General features: G+C 37.8%; 1 protein-coding gene across 1 annotated transcript in view; it reads left to right on the top strand.

Moving 5' to 3' along the window:
• The first annotated feature begins 332 nt into the window (after positions 1–332).
• gad3 (glutamate decarboxylase 3) overlaps positions 333–13,297 on the top strand; it is a 34,855-nt gene continuing 21,890 nt past the window's right edge. Inside the window, exons 1-2 of the mRNA XM_022679137.2 lie at positions 333–707; positions 8,824–8,965. Coding sequence (XP_022534858.2) covers positions 8,839–8,965 — 127 coding nt within the window. The 5' untranslated portion in view covers positions 333–707; positions 8,824–8,838. The remainder of the gene's footprint in view (positions 708–8,823; positions 8,966–13,297) is intronic.

Genomic DNA, 13,297 nt, shown 5'->3' on the forward strand with positions numbered 1-13,297 from the left:
CATAACAGTGCATAAAGTGGTATGTAAAGTGTCACCTCTAGTATTTCATAACTGTGTGTAATATTTCTACAGTACTATACTGTACTAGACTAGTATTATACTGTACTATACTTAACTTGTACTTTACTACTGTTTACATTTGCTGTTGTGTTTTTTATTTTCTTTACTTTTTTTTTGGTGTTTTCTCATTGGTTGTCCAGAGACAATAAACCACTCCCAGCGCTTCTACTCACATCTATTAAACTCTCTTTGAACTCTCTCTCTCTCATTTTTTCTTTTCTTCATTGAACACATTGAGCTCTGCTGTAAAATATGCAAGATCTAATTCACTATCCTGAATAGAGGAGGACACTTTGATCCTATCAAGGGACAACAAAGCTGATAAAAGCATCTTTTGACTTTGGCTAAGCCCGCTTTTCATAGCTCTCAGTCATCTGTCCGTGCTGACGAAGGGCCGAATAGGTACACAAACTGCACGAGCAAACAAAGGGATAAAACGATGTGCTGTTCTGTTACATCAGAACCTGTTTGAGCTGCACATACCAGGTGAGGGCCACGCCCCGTTCTGCTGCGGGCTCAGGTCTCAGGTTCTTCCCAAATAAAAGCACATAAGTGAGGAGCCACAGACAGATCGGCATGTTTACCTTTAATATCACCTGACTGCAAAGAGTAGAATCAACATCAGCAGACGCTTTCAATCTGATCAGGTAAGTACACCTTTAAAACTACAGTGCTCTGTAATTTGAATGAATTTATAGTGGTTATATATATAGATGGTGTGATTGGAGAATCTTATAAAAATATAACTTATGTTTTACCTATTGCTGACATTATGAAATATTATCTAATTTTCTGGAGTAGACAAACATGAATCTGTTGTCATCATTTGCTTTATATCTACCTAATGCCACTCTCAAATTAATTCTGAGTCAGATTTTGAAGGAGAATTCTAAAGGCAGACTCAGAATCAGATTTTGAGTCAGAATTCCAAGGCGTACTATGAATTGCAATTCAATTCAGAGAGTGAGACTGAATAAGTTGAATTCCAAGGTGCATTTAAAGTGATGTTTCAAAAACTTTAAAAAAGATTTGAGCAATTGTATGGTGATTATATATGGTTGGTGTGGTTGAACAGTTCTTCTCTAGGATTGCCAATGTCTTATACAATCTTACAATAATAATTTGACTTGTACCCATTGCTGCCATAGATGTGCAAATGTACACACCACACACAGCTTGTATAGAAGAGAAGGGCTGGCAATAGATATAGTGCAATATTATACTATAATCTGGAGCAGATCATTTTTTGCATCATCTTTTGCCATCACTGGCATCATGTCTACCAAATGCCATTCCGAGGCAGACTCTGAGTCAGACTCCGTGTTGCAAAACAATTATGAAGCAGAAATCGAGGCGGACTCTGAGTAGCAATTTTAAGCTGGACTCTACTGACAATTGCAATGAGGATTCAGAGTTGTAATTCCAAGGTTGAATTCTGAGGCTGACTCCAAATTGCAATTCTAAGACTAACGTAGAGTTGCAGTTCTTAGACAGATTCAAAGACAGACTCTGAGTTGCAATTCTGAGGCAGACTTTGAGTTGCATTTTCGAGATGGACTCTAAGGTGGACTCTACTGTGAATTCCAAGGAGTTGGGGAACTCCAAGGCGGAATTCCGAGGAGTACTCCGAATTGCAATTCTGAGACGGACTCCGGACTCTTAAGAACTAACTGGGCAGGATTAGTTTCTCTGGGGGGTTCTGAGGTAATTTTCTCTTTTATGGGGGGGTCCTCTGTGATTTTATTCCCGTCTGGAATGACAACGTATGTATTTTTCTCAGACGTCCTCTGAGACAATTACAGGCTGAATTACCTACTGTTTTTTTTCACTGAACTCCGTGGCCCTACAGTATTTTAAGTCCCGTCCGGATCCACATCTCGTTTCGTCACCTCTGTTCAGTAAAATAGATATTTGTCCACTGCTGTGCACCATATAATTACACTTTGAGCACACGTTTCCACAGAGATCCACATAAACACAACGGTGAGTGGAAATGGAGGAGCTACTGAACGCGATGTCATGTGAACGAGAAAGCCAAAAAACTCACTGGTCCTCCTGTTTTTTTAATTGCAGTCCGGATGCTAGAGTTTTATCACTGAGTAGAAGGGTAAAATTTTACACAGCTGAAAAAAATTTTTTACGTCCCCCTGAGAAACTAATCCCACCCAGATAGGGCTTTTGTTGTGATTGAAAATGGGACTCTGAGTTGCAATTCTAAGACAGATTCCGAGGCGGGCTCTGAGTTGCAATTCCAAGGCAAAAACTTAGATCTTAGTTTTGTTCCAGGATATAGGGTAACTTCATTTTACCTAAGGGTATCTGTAACGGGTTCTCACAGGTTAAACATGTCTGTATGAATGACAGGGAGGGGCGTAGCTCCTGGGTATTCACATCTCTGTCACACCTGAATAGTCCATGTGACAGTTTAGTAATTGCTGTCTAAACTCACCCTACGACTGCCAGAAATGTGGTTTCTCTCAGAGGTCCTTTGGACAATCTTCAGTATTTGAAGTCATACTATGTTTGAGGTTTCCCTCATTTGCTACAGACTTGCATGACCTGCTGGCATTATCCCAAACATTGCCACACATTGGCAGTGGTAGGAGCACTGGGTAACTGATCACAAGTCTGTGGATTTAACCTGTTCCACTGTTACATACCTGAGCAAGACCCTGAACTCTCTCTGTTTCAGCTATGCTCCACACTGAGGGAATATTTCTCAACATCTAATTCAGTTACAGAGTCTGAGTCTGAGGGTTAGTATAATTAGATGATTCTAAATATTCTGGAAGACAGATTTCAAAGCAAACTGTTGAATTCTGAAGCAGTCACCCAGGCAGACTCAAATTCCAAGTTGGAATTCTGAGGTGGACTCCAAGTTCAATTCTGATGCCACTTCCACTTCCGAGGTGGACTTCAAGACAGATTTCGAGGCAGCTTCCAAGTTCTGAGGTGGAATCCGAGGCAGACAACAAGGGGAATTACATCTCTGAGTCTGCTACAGAACCCACCTCAGAGTCCAACCTGGAAGCCATTACGGAATCTGTCTTGAAGTCCGCCTCACAGTTCTCATAGGAATTGAAATCCACTTCAGGATTTCGACTTGGAATTTCCAACTTCCAACAGTCCATCTTGGAATTCCTGATTGACTTGGAGTCTGCTTCGGAATTTGACTTGACTTGATTTTGCACTTTTTACAGAGTTCTCCTTGTTGTCTGCCTTAGAATCAGTACAAAGTGCAATTCTGATTCAAATTCTGATTCTACTCCCCATCCTGTAGTGGATTTCAGTTCTTAGGAGAATTCTGAATTGGATTCTGAGGCAGACTCCAAGTTGGACTCTGAGGCAGATTCCAAGGCACATGCAGACAACCAGGGGAACTTGGTAAAAAAGTTCAATTCTGAGATGAATTCTGAAGCAGATTTTGAGTTGGACTACAAATCGATCTTGAATTCCTAGGTGCACTCTAAGTTAGAATACCAAGTTGAAATCCTGGATTTCAATTCCAAGGAAAATTCTAAATTAAATTCTGAGACTCCAAGTTGAATTCTGAAGTGGATTTCAAGGCAGATTTTAAGATGTATTTTGAGGAGAATTCTGAGTCGAATTCAAAGTCGAAATTCCAAGGTGAATTCAGAGGTAGAGTGAATTTCAAGGTGAACTCCAAAGCTGAGTTGCATTCCGAGTAGGAATTCTTAGTTTCAAAGCAGTCTCTTAAATGTATCTTCTAAAATACCATATTACCTGCCTAGTGCAATTCAGTCCATTTTTACATAATTATATATATTATGTGTTCATTTACGATAATTTGCTTTACAAAGTTTGTCAAGTAACGTGTCTTAAGTCTCTTCAACATTGTGAGGTATATGGTTTATTGTAATCATAAAAAAACACTGAAGCTCACATCCTTGCTGGAATGCAGATTGTTTTACGTAACTACAGAGTTTATTGAGGCACTTGCCATTATCCTTTATGCTTTGAGTGCAGGGCATTGCTTTGAATGTATGGGAGCCGCCCAATATATTAACTTTTAGCCAGTTGCTTCATTTATATTCATGCCACATAGAGAGACCGGTGGTTAACAGGGTCAGACATCTGCTTTGTTTTGTACTAGTCTGTATACTTCTATTCATCCGGTCACAGGGGAGTTTTTTTCTTGAACACCTGTCCTTGCATGGAACAAACTAAATCAACCTTGTATAAAGAAATGAATAGAGATTTTTTTTCAATTAAATGAACAAAAGCAGCGTTTTTACAGCAGTTCAAATGTCAAAAGCATGTCAGTTCTTTTTTTTTTCAATCAAGTTTGCCGTGCTCTGCCTTTTTACAATGCATACCAACACTAACATTTAGTGCCTGCAGCAAGAGTTATTTTGTCTGAATATCTCAGAAAACTATTTAAAGACCTATTCGGACAAGATTAAAGGGGGAGGTGTGGTACAGTTATCATTTCTCAGTGCTTTTAGTCCCGTCTGAATGCACCTTGTCAGTCATTTTTATGGACTGTGCGCTCCTGTGTCGGTTAAGATTCTGGCACCTATTTCCCTTTTCTATAAAATGAGTTGAAAAATGACCTCAGGTTCAAGTAATCCTTTGTGCATCGACATGTGGGTAAATATTCTTTCATATTCTGTGAAAAATGAGTTTTGCACTTAAAAAAAAGGAAATACTCAAGGAGATTTTAGTATCAATTGTATCATACACGGCACAGAGACCTCTGGATGTTCAAGTCTGTGACTAACCTCAGGCAAATCCAGAATACGAGCCAAAATACTTTCTTTATTACTGTTGATAAATAAGTAGTTGAAACATTCTGTCTTATGTACTGTTAATTAATGTGTCCTTATTGTAAAGTGTTGCCATCTACAGTTCCAGTCAAAGGTTTGGGCACACCTTCTCATTCAAGGATCATTTTATGTTTTTATTTTTTCCTACTATTCTTAGAAATGAATACTGAAGCCATCTAGACTATATAAGAATGCATAAGGAATCATGTAGTAAAATATTCTCTAAAGCATTTAGGTGGCTCTTATCTGGGGTGCTATTAACTGTTAAATGTGGTTCCTGAAGCTGGTAACTGCAACAGAATTAACTCATGGTCTTTCATTCCTGGAGCAGTCCTGATGAGTGCCAGTTTCATCATAACATTTTTGAAGGATATTTCGAGAGCTTGAGTTCTCTTGAGTCATTGCCACGGATCATCTTCATACTAGGCTACATACGTCTGCTATGTTCTTGGTGAAGTGTGTGTGTGATGCGCATACACCAATCGGGTGTTGGAATGGAATATGTTTATATTTCTCATCCAACCACAATCGAATTCACTCTATCCGAATGGAGAGATTATATGGATAGGGTTTTTTTTAAACAAGCCGGAATAAAAAACAAGCTAAAATTAAATAGGAGTAACGAGGCTATGTTCAAAATGTAAGTAAAAAGTAAAAAGTTCAAATAATTGTGTTAAATTTAAGGAGTGGAAGCAAAATAATGACTCCAGTAAAGTATAGAAAACCAACATTTATACTAAAATAAGGTAACAAAGTATTGTGTAACACCTCCGTCTTAAAGCAAATCTTGCAAAAACCAAAACAGGGCTGGAAAACTGGCCAATCTGAGAACCTCTAAATGGTAGCTAGCTAGCTAACCGTCTTGACTCACAGTCAACATTTTCATACAGGGTGTAGTAGCCATAGACTTTTAAGGATAAACACAATGGCTACATCTGGAGAATATGAAAAAAGAGGGTAAAAATGCCTAAAAGCTATTAAAAGCTAATTAACTAAAAAACAGATAGTGATGAGAGAGACCAAGAGGGTGCTTTCAGCTTCCATAAGGTGCTTGCAAGATGCTAGGCTAAAAGCAAACTCTATCAGAGCCTACTACAACCGCTTCAGCTAGCTAGCTAACAAGCTAACTATGCACTGTGCCAAATATACACCAGTATAATACAGGAAGGACAAAAACACTATCTGCTAGGACTTTTTTGAAAAGCGACTTTTTGTGCTAAGCGATCACAATGTGCTAAGTGCTATTTTTTACAAAGCAAAATCCCCAAAAAGCTAAGCTCTGCTATGTTCTGCTACGTGGCTACTATGAGCTGTCACTAAAATGAGCTGCCATTGAAATGCCTTACTAAAAAAGTTTTATAGTTATTTGTTTCCTTAGCTCTCTGTAAAGAAAAGTAAAGGGAGAAAGCTCAATGCTCAAAGCATTTTCCACACACCAATAAAAAAAAAAACATCAAAACTTGCATTCTATGGCATCTGTACATTAGGTTGAATGGTTTGATACAACCTGATTCTATATAGTGAAGATTAGAAAGTGAATGAATGAATGAATGAATACGAAAGTGCACCAGGTTCACTGCGGAAGCTGGAGAGCACAGTGTATCTTTCACTATATGGCCTTCAAGAAAATGGGTTTTCATCTCCATTCAAGCGTGTACAGAACAGGGTGTTATTAGCAGAGAGCTATTTTCTAGTCCATTTCTATACCAAAAAGATATTTTGTTTGTTTGTTTCAAATCCGAACACGGCTCCGAACATTGTAGTTAAAGGTGAATGTAATTGGATGTAGGTAATTGGTCTTGTAGATAATTAACAAGTTAACCTTTCCAACCTGCCCAGCTGTGATGAACAACTCAATATCTGTTGAAAAATAAAGCAGATTAATTGTGGACAGAACACGAATAGCTCAATTTAAGCTTTAGGTGCTCAAACACAAGAAAACTTGCGTGCATGGTATTTTTCAATAAGTGCAGAAGAGTATAAGAACAGAATTCTGGCGTGGAGAGACAAGAAACATCAGGTTTAAGTTCATTTTTATACTCTACATTTCATGCTTGGTATCTGTTTAAAGTGTACTACCTTTTCACAAACCTCACAGACTGTTTTCAAGCTGACTTGAATTTCAAGTCACATGTGATCTACTGCATGGAGCTTTATACACAAAAACCTAGTAATGCAAATATGACTGTATTATACACTAGAAATAAACTAGACACAAAACTCTTGTACTTTAAAAACATTTTGCAACCCACAAAGCTTTATAGCTTTATTTTTACAAAAAAATATCAAAACTAGCACATATTTTAGTATGATTTTTACAAAAAATCTTAAAAATCATAAAAACCTTTACTTACAAACAACAAAAAATTATTTAGTAAGTAAAATTAAGCTGTTTCTGTTATAAGATGAAAAAGAGTAAGAATGTATGTTACTGCTATAACTGACTACCACCAAATCCTATAGCAAGTTGTATAGTACCATATACATTTATAATGTTTTATAAACACACGAGAATGTCAAAGATCATTTCAAGAAGTTAGCAAAACCTTGCCAGAGTCACTGCAGTGCTGAAACCCACCACCTAAATAGTACCTGATGTGTGACAGAGGGCGATTTTATCACTTAAAGTGTGCATGGAGTAGCATTAGCAACATGCTAGCTAAATCCACACTAGCATTAGCGTATTTTAAGCAACAAGTTAGTGGCATCGGTAGCATCCTTAGCGACCCCAGTGACCAGGCTTAGCAGGCTATTGACCCATCCAGTCTAGCCTCCGTGCTCCAACTAGCTAGCTAATTTATCAGGCAACAAGTCAGCAAGCTAGATTGTACAAATGAGCAATTTGACCTTGTAAAAACCTACAGTTTCTACTAGTTAGCTATTTGCCTGATTAATTATATCTATCTATCTATCTATCTATCTATCTATCTAGCTTTGAATTTTTCAGAAAACTTGTGTATTTCCTAGCTAGCTAAAACTACAGCATAGCTAGCTAACTAGCCACCAGTTTAAGGCGGTATTGTATTGTCAGTTTAATACTTGCCTACTTCCAAGAAATATCTCTAAAACTGTTTTGTGAACAAAATCCACTGCAGCGCTGTGTCTAAACCAGTTTAGATTTGGAGTTCTCTTGATTTTTACGAATGATTTGGGTTCAAATGTATGTAAACCCTTCTAATGACACAAAATAACACCCATGTAATAAACATCTAGCAACACAAATGCAACCACACAGCAAGACCATTTTAACCACATAGCAATGCCACAGCAACATCATAACAATCACCTGGTATATCATAGCAACCACCAAGCAACAAAAACCTTTTACCTCAGAAACAGCCTAGAAATTGCCTGGAAATGGACTGTGCAAGCTCAAGCTGTGCAAGCATGCTGTGTTCCTATAAGAAAATGCAATTACTCTAAATGTCTACTCTAAGTCTAATCACTTTCAATAAACATCAGTTTCTAATCATCATTATACAATAGATTACATGGAAATGAATGTTTACTTGCTGAATTGTTCTTAAGTTGTACATTTTAGAATGATGGCAATGCAGGGTTTTAAATGGTGACTAAAATTGTTTACAGTTTATAAAATAGAAGTTTATAAAGAGTGATGTGATAATTTTAGAGTATTATGCAAATGTTTTATTGGTAAAATGCTACAACAAATCAGTTATTTTGGTTATGCATAGAAAAACATGTAATTACACTACTTTTAATGGACGTCAGAGTACAAAGATTTAACTGGTAAGTCAGTCATTATAACATTTGGACACAAAGTGAAGGCTACCTGCTGGGTGTCCAAAAATAATGCGTTTTTTTTTTAACAGTAACATTATATAGTGGTTTATCGTGGGCTACTCAGCACTACAGTATTTTATGTGTGTGTGTGTGTGTGCTTATGTGTGTGTGTGTGTGTGTTTGTGCGGGCGTGTGTGTTTGTGCTGGCCTGTGCGTGTGTGTTTGTATGCAGAACTCACTAAACTCAATGGAAATCAAACAGGACGTCAATCAGCTGATGAGTTGGAGCAAACAGGATGGAGGTTCGTTTGAAAACACAGAGGAACCTGACAGACAGTCTGCAGCCAATGACTTCAGCACCATCCACAGCAAAGGTGAGGCACTGCGCCAAACGCTGAGATGAAAAGGTGCTGATATCTCAGAGCCTTCCTGCATTCAGCATTCAGCAGCCACACAACACAGCACACATCTGCCAGGAAACCCCTCTACTCCACTGTAATTACCCTGTGCCCAACTGGGAGACATCCCAACAGAGAAAGATGCAGGGCTGGACTATGATTCGTATAAATCATTTAGACATCCTATTTAAACTCCAACTTCATAACTCGCAATAACAAGCGATGTGCATGTTTTCCCCCCTGCTGATCTAGTTTCTTCATAATCAGTCATGCTGCGAATATCAGAATTCATACCCTGTTCTCGCCAAGTCGCTTCTTGCCATTTGCTAAAAGTGCTCTGGATGGAAAATCTTCGTTTAATGCGGTTCATAAAAAACATACATTCAAGCCCAAGTACCAATATGCACTAGAGAAGCTTTTATCATGAGTCATTTTTTTAAAAAGAACAAGGAATGACATGGTGAATAGATCTTCAGAGCGGTGTGTGGGAGCAGAGAAGAGAGTGGCAGCACTTTCAAACCTCTTATGACTCTGAATTTAATTAAATTCAATTCAATTTCTTATGTACAGCATAGCTTTCCAGCATGAGTGTTGCTGAAGAAGACAGCGAAAGGAAAAAGTAGATAGCAAGATTGTGAGGAAAAACATTAAGCGAAACCAAGACTCAAAAGGGAACAGTCCCTAAAAGAATGAGATATAACTGCTGAGGAAGCAAGACTAACCTACTAAGAGCATGGAGATAAACTAAACTAACCAGACACAATGAGACAATAAGGATCATTGTGTCAGGAACATTATTAAGTAGTAGAAACACTGAGGAAGACACAAAAAAAGATGTTCAATCAAACCATTAGGAATAACCACTGAAAAAATCTGTAAAACTTTAGGGAAAACCGCTTAGAAGAACAAAAACTCCAAATTAGAAATGTCATAGGAATATGAGGGAAAATCACTTAGAAAAACAACGACTCCAAAGTAGAAACTCTTTTAGAACATGATATAAAACCACTTAGAAGAACAAAGACTCCAAAATAGAAACTTCCTTAAAACATGGGGGAAACTATTTAGAAGAACAAAGACGCTAAAGAAGGAACTCAGTATAAACAAGATGTAAAATCACTTAGAAGAACAAAAACTCCAAAGTAGAAACTGAGTAAAATCATGAGAAAAAAATACTTAGAAGAATTTAGACTTCAAGTTAGAAACTCACTGAGAACATGGGGGAAACCACTTAGAAGAACAGAGACTCCAAACTCAAAACTCTCTTAGAACATGATATAAAACTCACTTAGAAGAACAAAGACTCCAAAGTAGAAACTTCCTAAAAACATGGGGAGAAAACCATTTAAAAGAACAAAAGACTCTGAAGTCAAAAATCCTTAAGAACATCAGGGAAAAGCACTTAAAAGAACAAAGACTCCGAAGTCAAAACTCTCTTAGAACATGATATAAATCCACTTAGAAGAACAAAGACTCCCAAAAAAGAATCTTCCTAAGAACACGGGGGGGAAATTATTTAGAAGGACAAAGACTCCAAAGTAGAAACAAGCAGCAAAACAGTATGACTCAAATAAAGATGCTGCCTTAGATAAGAAAGAACTACAAATATCCCAAAAGTTAAAATTAGAAACTCTGCAATCTGGTAAGAAGGAGAACAACTGAAAAAAAAGAAATGACAAGAACCAAGACAAAAGAAGAAACAATTAAAGTGTGACGAAGGACTACTGAAATGAACCAAGCCTCAAAAGAAAAGGTCCCTAAGAACATGAAGGAGGAGGAAGCAATACAAAACATGAACGCATAAAAATTGTACAATTAAATACTTTTAACCTGTAGGTTCTAGCTGTGTATACGACAAACCAACCAGTAGAGAGAGTTGCACTTATTCAGACATCTCCAATAACTTTAATTACTCTTCTTTCATGAACCACTGTGGTCTTTTTTACCAGGCCTTCTGATGAGCCAGCATAGCTAAAGTTCTACCAGTTGATTCTGGAGGCAAGAGAAAATATTTAATCTTGACCAATTATTTTACCAAGGTAGAGAAGACTGTTTACGAGGTTCGAGTCTCCGGTGTCAGTTAAAGTCTTGTCCTCATCCCAAGTCTTGCTACATTTGGACTTATCCTGATGCTAACGGAACTAAAGACAGGTGAAAGCTGGTGATTGGCTGAGATAAAGATGATGCAGCATTTGAGTCTCCTGGTAGAACTTTTGCTATGGTTTTAGTTTCTTGTTGCTAACACCAGGATTGTACTAACTTTAAAAGTCAATTATTCAAGACATGTTCAGTACAGACAGAATTCAGACATGAGGATGTTTGTTTTTTAGCCATGCCACAAATGTTTATTCATTTGTATAGATAACCGTGTCTAATACAGTGTCAAAAACCACATTCGTTATTCAATTCCATTTAAGATTACCTGAAAACTTGTTACAGTCTCAGGAAAGAAAGAGCAAATTTAATGTAATGACTCAAGCATGCAGTTTAAACAGTGCTACAATATATCAGATGACTATGGAGCTTCAATGCAAGTAGTCATAGTTGAATGACTGCGTCTGGGATAAGACATTCACTGAACAGTTGCTTTGAAAGGAAACAAAGCATAAACTACTGCAAAGCTGCCCTGAATGCTCAACCTGTTTTTCTTATCACCATAACTGTGGTTTTGGATGAATTCCAGCTGGATTCTTGTTCCATGCAAATAGTAAGACAACCAATAGGCATGTAGTAAAACAGCTCCAAGAACAAGTATCTCTGTGCCTATGTACAAAATATTGCACCTAGAGCAAGTTGCTTGAAACAAATGAAACTTTGTGTGACTGTATTATTGATATATACAACTTTAAAATGATGAGTTTCTTTGATTTTACCAAATGTAAAACATCTGGAATATAATCAAAAGGAAGATGGATGATCACAAGACACCAAACCAAGCTGAACTGCTTGAATTTTTGCACCAAGTGTGGCATAAAGTTATCCAAAAGCAGTGTGTAAGACTGGTGGAGAAGAACATGCCAAGATGCATGAAAACTCTGATTAAAAACCAGGGTTCAATCAAATATTGATTTCTGAACTCTATGAACTTTATGAATATGAACTTGTATTTTTTCTTTGCATTATTTTAGGTCTGAAAGCTCGGTATCTTTTTTGTTATTTCAGCCATTTTCTGCAAATAAATGCTCTAAATGACAATATTTTTATTTGGAATTTGGGAGAAATGTTGTCTGTAGTTTATAGAATAAAACAATAATGTTAATTTTACTCAAACATACCTATAAATAGCACAATCAGAGAAACGGATTCAGAAACTGAAGTAATCTCTTATTTGTTTCCAAAGTTGTATATATACAGTAAGTGATTACAATTTTTTGAAAGGAGTGAAATGATATGTTTATTTGGGAAACTCTTTTGTTGAATGGATTCTCTGGTACCTTATTGGGCCACCTGGAAACCTGTAAACAAGAATAGATGGTTGAGTATAGAGGCGTGCAAGTTCCGTATGGCATCCTGTAGCACATCTGCTCACAGATGTTGCAGCTGGGCCTGTAAACCCTGCACACTCATCAGTTGCTGAAGTTGGCTTCCCAGCTGCTACCATAAATGGTTGACTGGAGATAAAATAACAAGCCAGTGAAGTGTTACAATCTGGCAAAGACATTTCTGGAAAACCCTTTGCTGTTTGTTGGTGAGCTTTGTCCTGCTGAATATGCTTTTGGAAGTTGGTAAGCCCTGCATTCAGAGATAACATATTTGGTCACAAGATGTTCTGCATGTATAACTCAGGTGTTAGCCTTCCACAAATCACTACTAGGGGTGTCCGGCTGTTGCATGTGAAGTTAGGGCAGTGTGTCTCTCCGCAACAAGGGCATGAGTGAGGATTGAAGCTCTTACCATGAGGTTTCCACACTGAAACCTGACCATCTTCTGATCCCAAACAAAACAATCCGGGTTAGCACCCGAACATCCCTTTCAGACAGCTTCCTCTTACAGCGTCCACAGTTAATCCTGTTGGATGTGGTTCATCTTTTTTGGTGGTATGCTGACATTACCCTGGATACCGTGGCTCTTGATACATCACAAAGACTTGCTGTCTTGGTCACAGATGCGCCAGCAAGACGTGCACCAACAAGTTGTCCTCTTTTGAACTCTGGTATATCACCCATAATGTTGTGTGCATTGCAATATTTTGAGCAAAACTGTGCTCTTACCCTGCTAATTGAACCTTCACACTTCACACGCTCCTACTGGTGCAATATGCAATTAATGAAGACTGACCACCAGGCTGGTCCCCCTGTATTTCTATAC

The sequence above is a fragment of the Astyanax mexicanus genome, chromosome 4 (assembly GCF_023375975.1).
Source record: "Astyanax mexicanus isolate ESR-SI-001 chromosome 4, AstMex3_surface, whole genome shotgun sequence".
Classification (NCBI taxonomy): domain Eukaryota; kingdom Metazoa; phylum Chordata; class Actinopteri; order Characiformes; family Acestrorhamphidae; genus Astyanax; species Astyanax mexicanus.